The 20,240-nt window shown below is 42.5% G+C and overlaps 1 protein-coding gene across 2 annotated transcripts in view; it reads right to left on the bottom strand.

The window, feature by feature from the left end:
- Nucleotides 1–6,355: 6,355 nt before the first annotated feature.
- Slc9a4 (solute carrier family 9 member A4) overlaps nucleotides 6,356–20,240 on the bottom strand; it is a 63,816-nt gene continuing 49,931 nt past the window's right edge. For both annotated transcript variants that reach the window (XM_006980408.4, XM_076557341.1), the window contains exons 10-12: nucleotides 15,812–15,943; nucleotides 14,963–15,050; nucleotides 6,356–8,868 (exon numbers count right to left, since the gene is read on the bottom strand). In XM_006980408.4, the coding sequence (XP_006980470.3) occupies nucleotides 8,510–8,868; nucleotides 14,963–15,050; nucleotides 15,812–15,943 (579 nt within the window). In that variant the 3' untranslated portion in view covers nucleotides 6,356–8,509. The remainder of the gene's footprint in view (nucleotides 8,869–14,962; nucleotides 15,051–15,811; nucleotides 15,944–20,240) is intronic.

Below are 20,240 nucleotides of genomic sequence, written 5' to 3' on the forward strand. Positions count from 1 at the left end.
CACCTGACCTTTCTTCAGCAAGAATCCTGTTAGGTTAGTTTAGCCAGAATCGCCTTGACTCCTATGGCTTCCCTTTGGTTACCTCCTGCCCACTTGACCAGCTCTATATATTCTCGCTTGTCCATGCCATATTGAGATTGCCCCCCAATTTCTTCTCACAGGATCCCACTGCAGTCACTATAGCTGTCACAATTGTCCTTAATAGTCTTTGTCATGCTTCAGCAAGGGCCAATGAATACTTTTTTTTTCCTTTAGCACATTGAGTAATTTAATGTCAACTTATCACAAGCTAGCATTATTTTAGAAGAGGGAACCTGAGAGAAAATGCCCCTACCAGACTGGCCTGTGGAAAAGCCTGTGGTACAATTTCCTAATTAATGATTGATGTTGGAAGGCCGGAAGGCCTAGGTAACTATGGGTGGGGCCAACCCTGGACTTGTGGCCCTGGGTTCTATAAGAAAGCAGGCTGAGCAAACCATGGAAGCAAGACAGTAAGTAGCACTCCTCCATGGCCTCTATATCAGCTCCTGCTTCCAGGTTCCTGCCCTGTTTGATTTCTTGCCCTTAATTCCTGTGATGATGGTGTGTGATGTGGAAATGTAAACCAAATAAACCCCTTCCTCTCCAAGTTGCTTTTTATCCATGGCGTTTCATCACAGCAGTGTAAACCCTAACTGAGACATTTACTACAGGACTGCCAAGCTCTGTGCTTGCCTATGTGAGGTATTTGCAATACCACAGAGCAGGATTCAAGTCCAGACATGTTTTACTCCCGCTCTTCATCTCATTGACTCTTGCATTTCCTAAATTCTTTCACAGACACACAAAGGACTCTACACTTCAGAGTTTGCTAAACTCTAGATCTCACTGGAATCTCAGATCCCCTTCAAGAGGTCGGTGGAGCAGATGTCAACGCCCCATGTAGTGATGAGGAACTGACTTGAGTAATCATTGGGATCTGTCGATGTCACACAGAGAGTGATGAAGCCAGTGCCTGGACTCACATCTTCTGCTTCTGGATTCTTTCACGTGACTGTGTGGTGGGAGGACGGGACTATAGAGCATCTACAGCATCATGCTGTGGTGGCTCACAGTAGGATGTTACCTGCTGCAGGGTATGTTCTCTCTAATCCTGGAGAGAATTCAGAAGCCTGCAGAACCCACACCGTAATGCTAAGCCAGAACACCAGGCTGTACTCTAAGACTTGTCAATACCTTCTCAATGGTAAAGCCGTCTTCCCATTCTGAGAGTTTCCTGCGCCTACTACTCTATCGTTTAGGACAGCATGACAATAGTATCCTTTCTCCCTCGACTCCTCCCCCTTCTCCCTAAGTCATCATGAAACTAACCACTGCTAGGCAGCCCTCAATATCTTATTGTCTGTCCCTTCTCCCTGGGAGCATTTAATTACCTGTGGTCACCATAGATACAGTTTCTTTAAGTTCTCAATTTCCTTCTGGAAACAGTGTTGCAATGTGTTTGCCTGAGCCCTACCTAAAATGCCTCATGCTGTGGAGAGAAACTACAGGAATACTAGGTGCATTGTCTACTCGCAGACTTGAACTTCAGCTCCAAGGGTATGGGTGGGGTATGCTAAGTATTGTTTATTAAACCTCATGCCCTCAGCCCTGCTGGTCTGCCCTGACTGACTCTGCGGCTCCTTGTACCATGGGTGGACCCTGGGATCAGTCCCTTTTTCCCCTTTCTTCTAAGACTATTTTCTTTTTGGAGGACAGAATATTTATCCCCCGCATCCCACTTTCTGAATGGTGGTTTAATTTGCAGGTTAAGGACTCTGGTGACATGTTCCCTCCCCTCCCTGTGCATGCAACCCCTTTAGAGATGGCACAGTTAGATAATGGAGCTGACTCCTGAACGAGATCCAGGGGAAGCACAAACTCAAAACAAGGGCTGCTTCAGCCTGAAACAGAACACCGGTGAAACCCAGAGTTGGGCTCGCCTGTTCCCGGTTTACTCGGAAAACCTCCTACGAGGAAGCAAAACTAAATGAGGCGCCCCAGGCCCTTCCTTCCTTTAAGCCGGCAGAGACCACGCCACCAGGACAGCCTCTATTTAAAATGTGTCCAATTGGTTCTGCGTCTAGTGTTGCCATGAGCGCAAGAGAAAAGCCAATGAGAATAAAAATACAGAAGCCGAAAACCTGATGTAAAAGGAGCCGGGGTTCCTCCTCCTCTTTCCTCTGCTGGAGATCGCCTTTCTGTTAGCTGCAGTTAGCAGGTCAGCTACCGCAGACTGACAGAGAAGTTTGTGTGACAATACCTGTTTCTCTGTCTTGAAGCTCACGGTGGGCACCACCTTGGTCTTGCCCTTTCTTGAAAGAACCCTAGCTTGGAGAAGGCTGGGCCGTGGAAAGTTTTATCCCTGACCTGTTACAGTGACTTATGCACCCCTGGCTTGGGAATGCAGCAGAGTTCTGGGAAGTAAATGAATTTATGGAACCACTTATTCGCAGATGAAAGGGAATCACAGGAGTGAGTGACTAGCACTCTGTGGGATTCTCATTAATTCCTTTTGGCTAATGACCCTTTAAAAAAAATCAGCTGTGACAGATAGCCAAAAGAGAAGCTTTCCATTGGTACCACCTGGTTTTCTTGGGGGATTAGAAATAAGATAGTTGACGAAGTTTTCACAGAAAAAAAATTAAAACATGCAAGAAACTACCTATTTCATTAGTGGCTAAAATGTATTTACAAAACCCTTTAGCAACATCAACAGAATCACTGACTTTTACATTTTTAAATTTCACTTGGCCTGAAATTTTGGGGCACCATGGCATACACTAGAAGTTCTTTTATTCTGGAAACGCTGCAATGTTCATCTTTTCTCTCCACATTTGTAAGATGGTGATATTTTGGTGTTACTGGCTATCCAGCACAAGAGGCTGAAATGGGGACCGATAGACTCATCTGAAGATAAATGAAGACTGAAGTTATATTCCAGGACAACTGCCCCAAATTTGGCTAAAAATAAGCACGTGGAGATTGTACTGAACATTGTGACTCCACTCCCAGGCTGTCTCTGCTTCGGCTCATGACCAGTGGGCTCTGAATGAGACACACCAAGCAGAATGGTGACACAGGTTACACCTCTCTCCAACGTCCCCTAAATACCCACCATTCCACCAGCAAGAGGATATCTTAGCAAATCCCACATGTTGTTTATACCATTTGGGGTCATTATATCAGTGAGTGTCTTGTGTTACAAGGCCATGTATGGTTAGCCTAAATAATAATCGGCAAATTAATATACTTATTATTACAAAGACAGATAGTAATCTGAAAATCACACTGATTATCCCATTTAATCCTCAATTTCACTCTATGAGATTACCTTTTAATCAGCTGGCAAATTCCAGCTTAGGGATGCAATTAACTTACCTAATGTATGACTTCAGAGCCTGAGTTCCGAATTAACTATACTCATTTGATGTCTAAATGCTGGCATAGTGAGCTTCTGAGTTGGTAAAGAAGGTAGGTGCAAGGGGCTTCCTTATAGGATTTAGCATTCCTTGCTGAAGACTCGAGATCTGCCTGCACACCTAGGTGAGCAAGCATCCCTCAAGCAGGAATGGCAGTTCCATCACAGGGTTAAGTGGTATCTCCAGCCCTACCTCTTAAAACACATAAGCTTTGTCCAAGATGGAAAGTGTGGAAGCATACAGCCTCCCTGAGGGAAAGCAAATAGAGATGGGAAGATGATCAAGTTCCTGGACTCTCCTCCTCAACTTTGCTGTTACAGGGTCCTGTCCTTGGCCAATGCTTCTCTCTTTGTAGACAAAGACAGCACAGGGAACTATTGAAATGAATGATAAATAGGGCTGGTGGTGGTGCTGGTTACTGGCAGAAAGTCCATGGTCACAACAGAAACTGGTTGCTTAGTAGCAGAGAGCTTTATAAGGAGGAGGGACCAAAGGACCAGACTTGGGGAGGAAAAAGAGTGAAAGATGGTGGAGTTGGGGGAGAGAGAGCTGAGTAGAACGGGAAAGAGAGAGGTCTGCATCTGGCATTTTTAAGGCACAGATTGTGACCATACCACACATAGGTGACATAAGATGCAAGACCCTTTGCTTAGCTCCTGAACTGTGCATGTGCAGTCATGTAGCTGGAATGAGGGCAGAATTCCAACAACTATGACTTCAAGTCAAACCAGAAGAGGAAAGGCCAGAACATTTACCAAATGAAGAGAAAAGTCTTTCAGGTGAAAACTGTTAACTAAAGGAGAGGTTAAAGGAAATGACATTTCACTCAACCTTAGCACCCACTGATACCCGGTACTTGTCATGTTAACAATAGTGTTTTCAGAGAGTGAAAACCAAACAAAACCATTACTCATGGGAGGAAATTAGGATTTGTGGGCTGTACATCTGTTTTTGTTGTTGTTTGTTTTGTTTTTCTATTTTCTGTTTACTTTTTTCTTTTCTTCCTTTTTTTTAGGTTGAAAATAAAAATAAAATGTTAAGTTCTTTGGGGCCACTGGTGGGAAATGTTGATAGCTTGTGGTGAGAAGCCAGGCCCCAGATAGGAATCCTCATGTTATTTCCCTCCCTCTCAGTGAATAAGGAGAAAAGGCCAAGCAGTCCTCCACACCCAGGAGGAAACTCCCTCTTCTGTACAGCTTGGCACCTGCTGAAGAAACTCACTAAGTGAAACCCACAACCCGGAGCATTCTTAGACACTGGCTAACCCTCAACCCCTTCCTAGCATGAGCTGCCTCTAAGGAGAACATGAAAAATAATGTCACACCACTCATAGAAACCCTACTGGATGTCCAAACAGCTCATTTCTCAATGCACTTTCCAGACTGATTAGAGCCACCGGCCTCACCAGTGTCACAGGGCCCTCAACAGTGACCATTTAGTCAGGAACTTTGGAGCCACCTCCGGCCTCCAATGGCCAAAGCCAACCGATGTATAGTTATGGAGATGGCCTCAAGAGGACAACACCTACTAAAACAGTCTGCTTGTGTGACGGTTGGCCTGCAGGACTCAGTGGCCAGAGGGTTGAGGTGACTATAGCCATCCTAAACATCTTTCCCCTAGGATGTTCACCAGCAGTCAGAGAGCCCAGCCAACCCCTGTAAGTGGGCAGTAAAGGAGTAAAGAAAGCAGGCAGATGGCTTAGCACTTGAGCAGGGCCATTTTTTTCTGTTTCTCACTTATCTTTGTTCTTCATGGTAGAGTGGGCCTCCCTGTCCCCAAGTTCCACTTTCTACAATTTTAATCACATGTGATCAACTGCCAAACTACTAAATGGAAATCTGCAGAAATGAATGATTCTCACATTTGAAATAACTGTTAATAACACATTACCACACTTGTTCTATTTACTATTATAGCCAATATCTCACTGGGCCTACTTCATATACTGTGTCTACTTTATTGTAGCTGTGTTTATGTAGCAAAAAAAAAAATCTAGTATTTATAGATTTGAGGACTATAGGCAAGTACAGACATATACTCAGGGTCCCAGATGTGACCCCTGTAGATAAGAGAACTCTACAAAGTACAGGTTGGACAGACATGCATTACACCTTTGAGCATTGTCTTCTTGTCCTCAGCGTTACATCATAGATAGTGTTTCCCTGTCAATTAACCTGGATGCTCTGCCTCTGCTTTGCTTTAAAGTTGCACTCTGCCTGTAGAATGTGGTTCTCTGCTCAGCAATGAGTTATCTTAACAACTTCCACCATTATATCTCTCTAAATCCTAGCTCCCCTCCCTTCTAAATGGCATCGATGTCTGGGAGAAAACCAGGAAAGTTTGAAGGATTCCTGCAATCCTTCAATATGACTGGCTATTCTGGGAGGGAGTCCTTGCTTCTTGGATTTCTGTTGCTATATGGATGGAGTCCAGAAAGAAAGGTGGCATCTTCTGTCTCTGAAGAATAGGTTGATCACATAGCTTTGCACCAATGCATTCTGGCGATCCCTCTCTGCCTCTGTACCTCCAGCTGCTGATTAAAGACTGACTCACCACCTCCCTGTGCAGCATAAAGGTCTTTCTCCCTTTGATCACTGCTTCCCTGAATTTTACATGTGCTTCCTCCCTCCGAGCTTATTACGTTCACTTGACAGTGCATGGTTTTTATTAAAATGAAGATATTGTATGATTTAGAAAACAAATTCTAGTTCAGATTCCCAAGAACATAGAACAATACACTTCTTTGATTTTCATTTCTACTCCTAACCGTAGGAACCTGGGTGAAACCACTCATACAGTGGAAATCTGGTGTAGCTAGAGTTTTCCTGCCTTGCCTACAGTCAGGACAAATCTCTATCACCCGCCAGTCCCACAGCTGCTCAGACCCGACCAAGTAAACACAGAGACTTACATTGCTTGCAAACTGTATTGCCGTGGCAGGCTTCTTGCTAACTGTTCTTATAGCTTAAATTAATCCATTTCCATAAATCTATACCTTGCCACGTGGCTCGTGGCTTACAGGCATTTTCACATGCTGCTGGTCATGGTGGCGGCTGGCAGTGTCTCCTTCTGCCTTCCTGTTCTTTCTTTTCTCCTGTTAGTCCCGCCTATACTTCCTGCTTAGCCACTGGCCAATCAGTGTTTTATTTATTGACGAATCAGAGCAATTTGACATACAGACCATCCCACAGCAATCTGGAGCAGTCACATGGTCAGAGCTGATTTCCAGAGGTCAAGCTGAAGGACAAACCCTTACCCTCCCCCTTCTGCCACCCAAGTAAAAGCAAAAACCATGTGCTGACTTCAGGTCATACTTCAGGACATGATTTTTGACATCTGGAAAACAGTAATGTCTGTTGACAACACCTTCTCTAATATCCCTCCCAGCTCAAAAATACTGTCTTCTGTTCAACTTTTACAAGTATTCATCCATGTAGAAGACACCGCGACAACCAATGAAAAGAAAATTGCCAGGCGGTTGTGGCGCATGCCCTTTAATCCAGCACTCGGGAGGCAGAGCCAGGCAGATTTCTGTGAGTTCGAGGCCAGCCTGGTCTACAGAGCGAGATCCAGGACGGGCACCAAAACCACACAGAGAAACCCTGCCTAGAAAAACCAAAAAAGAAATTGGTGAAAGCCACGTAAGTACAATAAGAAGGAAAACAGTGAGGAAAAAGTCACAAGTAATAGATGGGCAAGAGGTAAACTGATTGAACTATCCTCCCTTGTCCTTTGAGCCATTAGAATAAACACACATGTCCATGTGTACACGTGATTCACAGGCACGTTTCCCGGCCCACCCGAAGAAACACAGGGGCACCTAGGGCTTAAGAGAGTCCGAGAAATTCTCAGCAACAGGGAGCGTTTGCTGGTGGCCTTTAAAGATGTGTTTGATTCCATCGGGTGGGCCTAGTGAAGGTGGGTGAAGCAGTAAGGACAAATGGATATTTACTGAACTGATTGATGATCCCATGTGTAGCTATCGGGCATAGTTAGTAACATTCCAGACATGCTCATTCACCTGTAGATGCCCAGACAGAAGAGGGAAAGAGCAAGGAAGGAGGAGAGATAAAGTGGTTGGTCAAATTGGCAAGCTGAAGTGTCATGTTCAAGGTCAGCTTTGGAATCATCACCATGAAAAATTCAACTGAAGAATAGTTACTAAATTCCAAGGCAAAAACATCACAAACTACGAATTCACAGCAGATAAATACTATCATTCATGTCAAAGCTAATTCACTGTGGCTCTTATATTTCTAAAATTTATTTTTAAATTAACACTTTAATTATAAAAATAGTGTATAAATTCATTGTTTAAAGATTGACTTTTATAGTGCAGATCACATCTATTAATATCACTGATTAAATATAACAATGTTGCAACAAATTTTACCTCTCATTTGAGGTATATTATTGTACCTTTGAAAGTAAGAGTTTGTTAAAAAAAAATAATCAAAGCCAAGTGCATTCGATTTGCAAGGTGGCTGACATGCCATGGAATCTTTGTCAAAGTGTCCCAATCTGAAAACACAAGGAACAGAGTCAAATGACTTCAAAGATTCCTGCTAGTTCTAATCGATTGTAAGTTGCACATGCATACAGCCGATAGGAATTACTGACCAATCATGAACAGTTCTTGAAATATGACATAGCTCAGATGGTTAAAATGAATTCTCAATGATTAATTCTTTGTTCTTTGGGTTTTTTTTTCACAATGAGTTTTCTTAATGGCTGCCATCATTACATATCTTCAATCCCAGCACTGCCCCACTCCCACCTCCTTAATGTCTGGAAGAAAACCAGGAGAGCTCGGTAGATTTCTGTAATCCTTAGATATGGCTGGCTCTTCTGAGAAGGAGTTCAGTTTTGTTACACACAAAGGCACAAGACAAGTATGTGGTTCAGCCTTCAAGTCTGCTGTGAAAAGCCATCCTGTTGTTATATATATAGGTGTCCAAAAGCTTCAAAAAAATGCAAACTCAATAGCTCTGTTGTCAACTGTGAGAATTTTTGTTTTATGGTAATGGAATAGGGACTCTGGGATGACCCAGCATCCTTAGAACAGTGAACTATTTTCTATGGAGCAAAGGACTGTGGGATTTGTAGTGTTCTCTGCTGTGTCTGTGCTCAGCTATCCATCTGGACCTGGTTGCTGATGTCTCCTCCTCTGTCTGCTCTCCAGATTCATACTCCTCATCCACTGCATAGAACAGTGGCTTTGGCCGGATGACATCCCTCCTGCCCCATCCGGCGTGCTCCTCCCAGCTGGTGTTGCTTCTTCGGTGGCTGAAGCTAAGCGCCTTCTCTCCTCTGTGTAAGCTCTTCATGGGGATCATCGCCGGAGTCTGACGTCTTTCCTGAAGGGACCCCGCTCGTGAGTGTGCACGGAACATCAAGGGCAGGAATCCTGGATCCGTACCATCATCATCTAAGGAGACACGATGACAGGAAGGGAAAGAAAACTTGAAATCAGAGTTAAGACTTCGTGCCCAGACGGCAAGGATGTTCAAGACTGAAGCTCCTGCTCTTAGCTTTATGGTCATCGTGACTTTCCCTTTCAACACCACAACCCCAGCGAACCAGGAGGGCAGTGCTATATGCTTACTACTACAAATAAGTGGGGATGCATAAAAACCTGTGCATCTAGCCAGTCTCCCTAGATGAGTAGCAGAGTACCTTTTCACAATAGTGGATTAATAATAACATCAAGCATATACTAAAAAAAAAATGTCTTCTAAAAGGTAAATGCTATACTAAAAGTTCCATAAAAATAGTTGGTTTTCACCCTGTTTGTTTCTGTTTTGTTGAGACAAGGTCTCATCCTGTCATGCAGGATGGCCTTGTGTTATCTTCCAAAGTGTTGAGATTACAGGGCTGAGCCCCATGCCAGGCTCTTGGTTTGATGCTTCATGGGCAGCTGTCTAAAAGCTCTTCTACTGAGTTTCATGGCTTTGACCTTGGAAATGTAACCTTGAGGACAACAGAGATGGGAGGGGCAGAGATCCACATTGACAGATGCTCCTCTGTCAATGGAGTAGATAATGAGCAGACTGCAGTAGTACATGATGATGTAATGAGGCTGAGAGTCTGCCCTCATGGGGGAGGGACCATGTGCCTGCCTCTGTCCTACTCATTTTGCACATTTTATGCCACTTAATCAACTTAATGGCCCTATGAGATGTGTGAAACTATTGTCCTCACATCATATGGAAAGTGCCTAGAGTTGTTCTTCAAGATGAGGTGACTTTCAACATGGTATTGCTGGTAAAAGTGGGATTGGAGCCATTCTTTTGTATCCTCAGGAGGTATACTAAAATTCACACATCCTCCAGTCTCTCATAGAAAATTGCACAGTATTTGCATATAACCTATACACATCCTACAGTTTAATTTAAATAATCTCTAAACTACTTATAATATAGAATACAATGTAAATGCTACACAAATAGTTGTTATATTGTGTTTTGGGGTGGAAAGGGGTGAGAAAAAAGTCAACTTAGATGCAGAAGACAACTGTACATACCACATATATGTTGCTAAGGCTGTGTTATGGGGGACAGGACCACCAGGTATCCATGTGATACCCTGCTTTTGAGTTATTTCAAGTTTTTTTTCCATTCCTAAAACACAGTGCCCTTTCCTCCACTTCAACAAAGGACTTTTTTCATAAATGTCATTTAATGTTTCCTCCAAGATTTAGACTGGTGAATTTATTTTTCCCTTACATCTCCTCAGAATTTCAATATTTTCAGGTATTTATTTATAAACCTGAAAACTGTTCTTTCTCCCACATTCTATTCCCTCCCCCTAAAAAGGCAAAAAGAAAACAGAGCCAAAAGAAACCACATAAAATTAATACTGTATGCCCAAAAGTTTGTACTTGACAAAAATGTGCATATATTACTGACACAAGAAAAGTGTAAATCCCTGTTGAAAAATGTTTTGCCAAAATGCAACCAAATCATCATAGGCAGGGAGCTGGGGGCTAACATAGGGGATGCTCTGCTGGAGGTAAAGATGATAGCATAATCCATTTTCTTTCACAATTACCATTTAATTTGTGCTGAGTGGAGTTTGAACCTCAGTTCCTCCAGATCCTTTGGCATTTGGGAGACTCTCTGAGGTGTGGACACTTCCTTCTGTCTACAAATCTTGTCCCTGTTTCATTCTCCCCACTCCTTCTGACTACTGGAACTCCCCATGAGTGGAAAGTGTAGCTGGTCTCTCTACCTCCTTTTAGGTTAATGCAAAGTGAAGCATTTAGAAGAGGCTCCACTTGCAAAGTTGAGCTCAAGGTAAGTGACTAGTTCTGCCCCAAATGGGAAAGAACTTTCTGTAATGCAGAAGGTGGAATGAGAAAGGATGGGGACTGTACTTGGCCCTCTTTCACGTGTCTACCTGCAGGTGAGCACCCAGTCCTGCCGTCTGAGGGAAGAACAATGGCTACCTCTCAAGCAACATGTGAATGCTAACCTTCCACCAGACTAACAGGCTTAACTACCAAAGCTAAAAGAGACAACAGAGAAAGTACTTCTGCTTGGGACAGGGTGGAGCCAAACCCACAGGGGATTAGCTATTTGATACAAGGTACATTGTCTAGTGACTCAGACCCAGAGATCAGTACTTCCTTATTGCTGGATTTTCAAAGATGTAGAGGTATATACATATATTTAAAAATATATTCTATATATAAATGAAATGTATGTATACACATATGTATATATGCACACGCACACACACATATATATATATATACATATATATATATAAACATTTCAGCCATTTCCAAGTACAGTTCAATGGCACTAAGAGCTTTCCTGCTTCTGTATAATTCTCACTGCCATCAATCTCTAATTCCATAGGTTTAGAGCTGTCTCACACATAAAAGGTGTTTTAGGATGGGGATCCCCGTAATTGTAATAAAACATGAACCTCAAAGGTAAAGGAGCCCTGAAAGAATATGCAGGTCTCTAAAACCATCATGGAATTCAAAGACACCCTTGTCAGGGTCAAGCAAGCCTTGGTGGGTCTGCATGGAGCTAGGCAGGAAAGTGTTTTCATGGACTCACATTGGTTGGCCAGACTACCTGGTTGAGGAAACCATGCCGCCTAAGGTCTTCAAGCTAGAATATCCCTCTTCTCTTGGTATTTGGACAGAAGGTGCTCTCAGATAATCAAACTGTTAGCCAAACATCGAGGACTCTCTTCATTTCATTGTGATTGCTTCTATAATCTTTTTTTGGGGGGGGGGCTTAATTTTTGTTAATTGTTGTTACATATATATTGCTAAATATATAAATACAACCTGCTCAGTCTGGCTAATCTTACCTAGATGTATATGTTTTCAGAGATGAGCATTTGGCATTGGAAAATTAATTGGTGTGCTGTTCCCTAGCCTATCTATTGATGTCATCCTGTTCATATCATGGCTAGGCAGCTATGTTAGTGAGACTTCATGAGTGAGACTTCCTGAGTGTTGCTTCCGACATTTACCACAATCCTTTAAAACTTAAGGGTGACTGGTGAGTTAAATTTCATTACCTTCTTCTCTGGTCCAACCACTTTCATCTGAATGAAATTTAGAACCTAATTGACACATTAGAAAGAAAGGAAAAAAGAAGAAAACAAACACCCTCAGAGATTAATATATTACTCCAACTCTGCATTAATTCATGGGAAGTAAGCATTTTGGAGAGTTCTTTTCCTTCCCAGGAATATGAGTATCACTCATGTCAAATCTTCCTCCCTCATCAGTAACAACCATGGATAGTATTTCCCACATGCATAGTTGACTACAAGCCTCTTCTAACAGCCTTATGATTCATGCTCATGTGTGTACCCTGTGTCTCTGTGGCCAGCTTCATGTCTAGTCAATGCTGTCGTAGATGAAAGCTACCAATATTATTCCTTTACAAAGGTAACAGCAGTGAAGCTATAGATGTTTACTTTTTTCTTCCTGTATGTTCTTGCTGTAGTTTGTCCCCACAATAAACTTCTGTTGAGCAATAATTATTGAATATAATGAAGTTGGAAGCTATTTAAGAGGATTTGTTCTCAGAACACTGATTACTGCTCTCTAAACAGGTTGTTATTACATAGGAGAGCTCTCTGCCTTGTCTTCTTATCCATGCACCTGCCCAGCTTTCTCATAGATTGCTACCATGTGATGTCATCAGTCATGGTATGACATTTCATGAAAATCTCACTTGATGTGGCCAGTCCATCTTGAACTTCTCTGCCTCTAGAACCATGAGTCAAATAAACAGCTCCTCTTTATAAATTGCTTGGTCTTAGGTGTTCTGTTTAGCAACAATGACAAAAACATGCTAAGTGAGCAATGCATAAAATTTTCAGGCTTTGATGGATTTTACTGAAAACATGCTTGAGATGCTATTTGTTAAAGGAACCTATTAAAGGGTTAGGGACAGCTAAACTTATGAATTCACTGAAGCTAAGGTTTCCTGCACAAGATCAAGCCAATCAGCATTCTAGCATAGAATGGGGAGGAGTTTGTGAGCCCCCACCCCAGCTGGGGAGTTATAGACAGTTAATGGCCTCTAAGGGAGGAAGAATCAGTTTTCTTTAAGATGTGGCTCCAGTTAAGGCAACTGTAACTCCAGTGGATGGCCTTACCCCCAGGAATATATGGACATCACAAATTGGAGTTGATCAATTACTTTAAAAAAAATATATGAAATTGGGGGGTATATGGTGGTACAAGGCAGGATCTGTATGAACTTATAGAAAAGAATAGTGGAAATATGGTCAAAATATATTGTATGAAATTTATGAAGAGTTAATAAAATATTGGCATAAGATAAATGTTAGACTCCTTTTGCCAATTAAATCTGATGAATACATAAATATATTTCCAAATGCTCAACAACTCCTACCTTCTGGAATAAAGCACACTTTGCAAGTATCTGGAGTGACTACTTAGCTATTTGATGTAACGCTAATTTACATTTGGACATCTGTTCCCCAGGAACCTGCTCTGCTGCCACCCCTGTTAGAATTCTGCAGTACTGATGACCACCCCAGAAGAGATCTGTGGCACTTTCTTGTTTTCTATCCACTTAAATGATGAGATTTCACTTGAGTTCTTAGAATAAGAAAGGTATTTTAAAACCAATCTGTAAAATGATGAGACTGAACTTGAGATACTAGAATAAGAAAGATATCTCAAAACCAATCTGTTGTGTGTTCCATGTCTGTGTATCTCTTTTTAACTGTCTTCACTTTTGTTTGTGAAATGCCTTCACCATATCAAATGACATTAATTACTAGAGTGTCATCAGGAACAGACAACAAGATTGATGAAACAAAATTACTAGTCCAAAGCCCTCTTCAGAAGGAAGGACTTTAGTATAAAGGTGACTTTTCATTTTACAGGAGAAGATGGTATCGGGAGGAGCATGGTCCTAGCAAGCAATCTGAAGGGGACACCCGTCTTACTCCATATACAAAGAAAAGGCTCAAGATGGGTTGAAATGTAAGTAAACAATGATTTACTCTATGCAATTGACTAGTATTTTATCATTAAAAATGAGAACTAAATTCCTGTCTGTTGAGATGAGAAATCTGTCTACTGAACTAGGAAATTTAGGGGTAAAAAAAGATAAAGATATGGCTAATGTTTGATTTTTATGTCTAGGATGGTAGGATGGTTCTGTAATTACATGGTTCTCTGTATAGGATAATGGCTCTGGGAAGGTCAGGATAACACAGAGAGACCCACAGAAAAGTGCTGACTAGAATGTTCTGTGGTGATTACCCCGAGTTTTTAAAAGTCTGTGTAACTCCCTTCCTTGTGTTTGTCCAGTGACAGAGTCGGGTTTGACATGAAGCCACTATAAACAAGAAAAACATAGCAAAAAAAACCCATAATTTCAAAGAATAGTTATATTGCCTTTAACAAATAATTATTTTAAGATCCTGTGCCTTTAGTTTATTTGAATATCCAAAGTGATTTTGAAGGTTTAAGTAGCAGGTAGCATGGCACTTGATTATATTATATATTACCCTTTTCTAACAGAAATCATTTTATATAAGTATTTAAAACATAGCAAATTGGCTTTAATTAGAATAATGAGCATTTTCAATACCTAAGAATCTCAGTTATGTGTTATATGGGAAACCGTTAATCAGTAAATATAACTAAATCACTCCAATAAAAGTTAACCTTATATTTAAGTTGCACTGAAATCTTACAACTGCCCTGAAGTGATCCTTTTACACATCTTTAAGACACCAGCGATGAGATCATGTGACCTACTAATCATCTATATACTCTAAATGGCTGGGAAATTTAAAACAGAAGAGTGGTGCATGACAAAACTGTGATAAAGTCAAATTTCTGTGCCCATAAATGAAACTCTGAAATTTACTCATAAAGGACGCTATCATTTTCTTCTCATCCGAGTATCTACATAATAGCCTTGATTGTACCTCTTGGCCCTGGAGTCCCCAAATCTCCACCATCTGACCCTGCACAGGAGGAAACACAGGCAAGCATGGGTTACCTGTGGATTCAGCAGCCCTTGCCTCTCGCCTTGCTGCCTGAGGATTGCTGTAAGGGAAGGAGAGGTAGCGGAAGTTCTTGGTGCCTGCCTGTGGGTAACAAGAAGAAACAAAGGCAGAAGGGGCTACTGCAGTTTCTATTGGCCCACAGACGATAAAGGGAAGGATGCAGCCCCGGGCTGGGCAGTTCACTGACATTTAATAACTTTTGTTTAAAGGAAGCAAAGCACTTCGGAGCTCAATATCTACTCTCAATCTCCCCCCCTCTCTGAAAGAACCCCTTTGAACCTTCCAAAGTTACTCTCATAGCCTCCAACAGGTTTAGAATCAGAGTCTATTCTAGACTCAGTCCCTGCATGATGAGCACTCTATAGCCTTAACTAGTAAGATGTCAGGGGCTCACTGGTGATGTGACGAGGAGGCTTGAGAGATGAAGCAAAAGTAAATCCTTCTAGTCAACATCCTGAGAGGCCTAGAAACTTTGGTCTGAGGAGGAGTTCTGAGATGCTCAGTACTCGGCCACCATGGGTTCTGGATTTAGACTCAGCTCAGGGATCACTCAATGTCACCTTGGAAAGCATCTCAATGCTATACTTAATTCACAGATGTCCAAGGCCCTGGAGTCCTGGATCCAGAGGGGAGGCTACTTCATTCACAGATGCTCGAGGCCCTGGGAGTCTCAGATTAGTGGTGGGGGGCTGCTTTGGTATGTTGCCCTCTATGGCTTTTTCATCTCTCTGGCATCATGTGAGGTTTTCAGTATGTAGTAAATGTTAATAGTGATTTACCCTCAGCTAATGAGGCTCTGCCCCAAGGATGGTCCCAGTTATTAGGTGACAGCCCCCACATACCGGCTTTCCCCAGGGTAGACTCTGGCCTTTCCGCATGCTCTCCCTCAGCGTGTTCTGGCGGCGGATCAGAATCTCCTTGGCCTGCTTCTCACTTGTTCGGGGTTTGAGGTTGTATTTGTTGTAGGACAGGGTCTGTAGGAAGAGCATAAAAATAGGCAGGTATGAAATCCAGGGCTACCGGGAGCTCCAGCAGCATCCGGAGACTGCTAGAGTGGGTAGACACAGCGCCTGTGCTCAGCTTTGCCTCTAGCATGACTGAGAAAGCCTCCGTGGGAGGAAAGCCTGCAAGCAGACTCTCAGGCCTGGCTGTGGCTGTGGACAGTGCCTTCAGTAATCCCTGCAGCAGCAGCCCTAACACCACCTCCACCCACCCCCACAGGAGTCACCCACAGACTGTGGCTGCCCTGCACACGTATGTTCTTTCCCGGGTCATTATTACATGCTAGGCCCTCAGAGTTATTGGGTAAGAAAAATATTAAAATTAAATTTCAGAATTTCCACATTTCTGATTTTCAATAAAAGACATTTCCCTACACACACACACACACACACACACACACACACACAGAGAGAGAGAGAGAGAGAGAGAGAGAGAGAGAGAGAGAGAGAGAGAGAAACTGAGTCTCATCAATTCAAAAAGGAAGAGGCTTCATTTAAAGAACAGAGCCAAGGAAGGAACATCTTGACAAACTGGACCCACTGAGCTTTAAAGTACTTTTCCTCCTTGCCTTGGCCTCAAACCGGTAGAAATCTGTCATTGACCGCAGGCCATCATCTATTCATAAACGTGTGTCTGAAAGATGCTTAAGTGGAGCTTCTTGTCCCACAGCCGCTCACTCCAAGTTCAGTGAATGCCAGACTGCCTGCTGTCGGTAGGTGACACACTGTGTGTGCGGATACACTGCAAAGCAATGTTGGGTAAGACGGTCACAGCTGCCTGTACCATCCTTACTGGATTGTGGCTTCTTTAAAAAGGATAATCAATTCAATAACAAAAAAATGAATATTCTACTAGGTGCTGTAGCAAGCATGGGATTAAAAATAAACAATGTCAGTTCAGGTCTTCTAAACGCCTACAGCCATCTGGGAGAGTCAAGTTAACCAAGGTTTTTGGCTTGTACGTTCAGGTGAGACAAACTGTTAGGATCATCTGGGAGGTGTGGAGTAGGGCACGTACCCAGGCTTGGCTGGAGCAGGCTTCCTGCACTGAGCGGAGCCTACAGCACCTCATGGGTACTCTCCTGGGACAAGTGCAGATGGAAGGGGAGTGAGGACTAAGGTCGGGATGGCTAACCAGCTTGAAGGGATGGTAGGGAGGACCACGGGGGAAAATCCACCAGTGACTTTCTTATCGTGTGACTGAAACGCAGCCTTCAAAGACAGTGAGCATGAGCAAGGAGAGCTGATGACAGACCACACCCACTTTCCAGGAGTGAAGACCCTGTCTTCCAGCCAGATGTCTGCTGGGGAAACATACTTATCCCTAGGGATAAGAAGTAGAAATAGGCATACATACTCCCATTCTATTGTTTCTTATCAAACACTGCAGAAGAAATTAGTTTTATGGTATATAATATATGGGTTCGTAATGAGCCAGGTTCATACCCACCCAGAGGTGATATAGTCAGTTTCCTGCCTGAATAGAGAGGGTATTCCTAAAAGAGAGCAATGACTTTGTGTGTTTCAATGGATTTCACTTTACTGTGCTCTACTGGACACCTAGGTCACAGAGAGGTGGTTTTCACTATCTATTTATTAATGAACTCAATCTTCCTAAAACAAAGAGTTACCAAGAAGGAGTTCTCCAGGCCAAAGAAGAATTAGGCAGCACATGACTCTGCTCTACCTAGAGGCTCCTTATCCACTGCTTTGGACAAGTCTACTGCTCTGATAATTTTTGGGGAAAATAACTATAGATACAGTTCAATGTAAGGTTCTTGCCCATCTTATATAAAGACGAGTATAACCTAAGCACATTTAATACATTTATTTATATATTCTTACACCATTGCCTAGGAGGCTTTAAGTCACATTTGTACAGCCAGGCTTCTATTTTCTCTGATAAACCATTGTCCATGTCTATTTGGCCTTCTGCACAGGAGACAGCACAATCCTACAAGGCAAGCTCAGGTGTTTCTACACATACAATGTCCTATGCTAGTGTCTTCTCTCTCTTTCTTCCTTTTCCGTCTGCTTGAGAAGGAATCAGTGTCTGGAGAAAGCCTGCTTATTCTCACTAAACCTTGAGTTCTGCTGGAGAAAGAAGGCTTCACAATGTTCCTAAACCTTGCACATGCTTGATGTATGTACATCATTAGCAGCACAGAACACAGTTAAATATACTTCTCTCTTCCTTTGGAAGTACTTAGAAACATTGAGAGTAATAGAGCCTGAACTGAGGTGTATTTTCTGATAAGCTTGGGATGTGTCTCGTGTCTCCATCCCACTGTGTTGTACAGAGTTTTCTCTGCATTTTGGGCACTGGAAATCTCCAGAAGCTAGTCCTTCACCTCCCCACCCATGTAGAGTCTATCCTGAACATGCTAAGAGGAAGTATTTCAAAAAGATGTGTCCAGAGTCCCAGTGGACCAGCTCAATTTCATATCAACTGTAACTTAGGACCATCCAGAATCTGATCCTATACTCTGCCTGGCCCTGCCCCAAAGTGATTGCTAAGTCCCAAGACAGACTCTTCTAGAATATGCAGTGATAAATATCTCCAACCATCAGTTCTGCACCTCTTGTCCAGACCTGAGGACAGCAGATGACTTCTATATAAGCTTTGTATCAGTCCTTCAAACTGTAGACTGTCCACTATAAGCAGTGGATGTTCAATTGTTCAGGGTGGCATTTCCAGGAGTGATTTTCCTTTGAAAGAGTAGTAGAAGACTTTTTTAACCATAGAAATACTAGAGGTGGTGGAAAAACAGGTGGGTTTTGTTTGTTTGTTTTGTTTTGTTTGTTTTGTTAACTTGATACAAATTGGAGATATCTGGAAAGAAGAAATCTTAGTTGAGGGACTGCATTTATCATATTGCCTGGAATCAAATGTTTGTGGGCATTTTCTTGATTAATGATTGATGTAGGAGGAGCCCAGCCCCCTGTGGGTGGTGCCATCCCTGAACAGGTGGTCCTGGGTGGTATTAGAAAGCAAGCTGTGGAAGCCAAGGGAATAAGCCCGGAAGCAGCACTCCTCCATGGTTCCTACCTCTGCTTCTCTTAGTTCTTGCCCTGACATCCCTCAGTAATGGACCGTGATTGGGAAGAGTAAGACAAACAACCCCTGTCCTTCCAAGTTGCTTTTGGTCATGGTGTTTATCTGACTAGAATACTAGGGAATGGGGACTGGTGAGCCTTATTTTCAATGAACTACAAGTGGAGGCAAAAAAAAAAAATGTCCCTGCAACTTATCACTGCACTCAGTTCATTGATCCAACTCTGATTTGATCCCACTTGATGCTTAGCAAGAAATCCTTTAAAGAAAAGTGGCCAACATACTCAAATGTGGAAAGAAAATGAGGAAGGAAGAGAGATGCTGCATAGTTCAGAAGAGAGAACGCTGAAGACCAGATGAAAGAACAAAGTGCTTATCTGGGCATCTACATCTAGGGAATAAAAGAGAATGGAGAATGTGGGCAATGGACCATTTCAGAATGTATCGGAGTTTCAGGACCCCAACCTCCTTCCCTGCATCATTAAGATGGGAAAACACTGAGTACCAGGTATTCAGTGGGCCTGGCTCTCCCTAAGCTAGCCACTCGTCCCACCAGGAAGTTCTTATCTACTAAGTGAAGGTGAAAACTGATCGCCTTACTGGAATAGTTTCACTTGGAATGATTTGAAAGTCATGAAAGTTACCCTAAGAACACTATCACAGAGCTGAGCTATATTCCTTCAGCCTTTTCTTTTTCTGACATAAGCTCCTTAATCATCAACCTTTCTGACCCAGAACTGCAGAGGAGACCACAGACCTTCACCGGCTGTTTAAGTCTGGAGTCTTAGAACATTGGATAGGTGCTCAGCAGAGAACTCTTAACTTACATTTACTTTATGACCTTGAATAAATCCAACCATCAAGTTTGCTAATGCCAACAGCTACTAGAAAATGAAGAGCTTTGACTAGACGGTTTCTTGATCCCATCAAAAGCGTAATCTGTGTCATTACCCAAAACAAATATCCTCATGAGAGACGTACTTAATCATAGCCAAGAAATAGGACAGACAAACGAGTCATCAAACTTGAAAAGGCTTCTGCAGGGATGACACTGATTAAACTGTCATTAGCTCAGAGTCTCTGAAGGACCCTTTGCTAAACACTAATGACGAAAGAGTCCAGACCAAGACGCCAGTATTTCTTTTTATTCTGGCTTTTCTGTATTGTAACTTCATAGTTCTAACCCAATGAGTGCTGTTTGTTGACTTTCATCAT

This window comes from Peromyscus maniculatus, chromosome 21 (assembly GCF_049852395.1).
Source record: "Peromyscus maniculatus bairdii isolate BWxNUB_F1_BW_parent chromosome 21, HU_Pman_BW_mat_3.1, whole genome shotgun sequence".
NCBI lineage: Eukaryota > Metazoa > Chordata > Mammalia > Rodentia > Cricetidae > Peromyscus > Peromyscus maniculatus.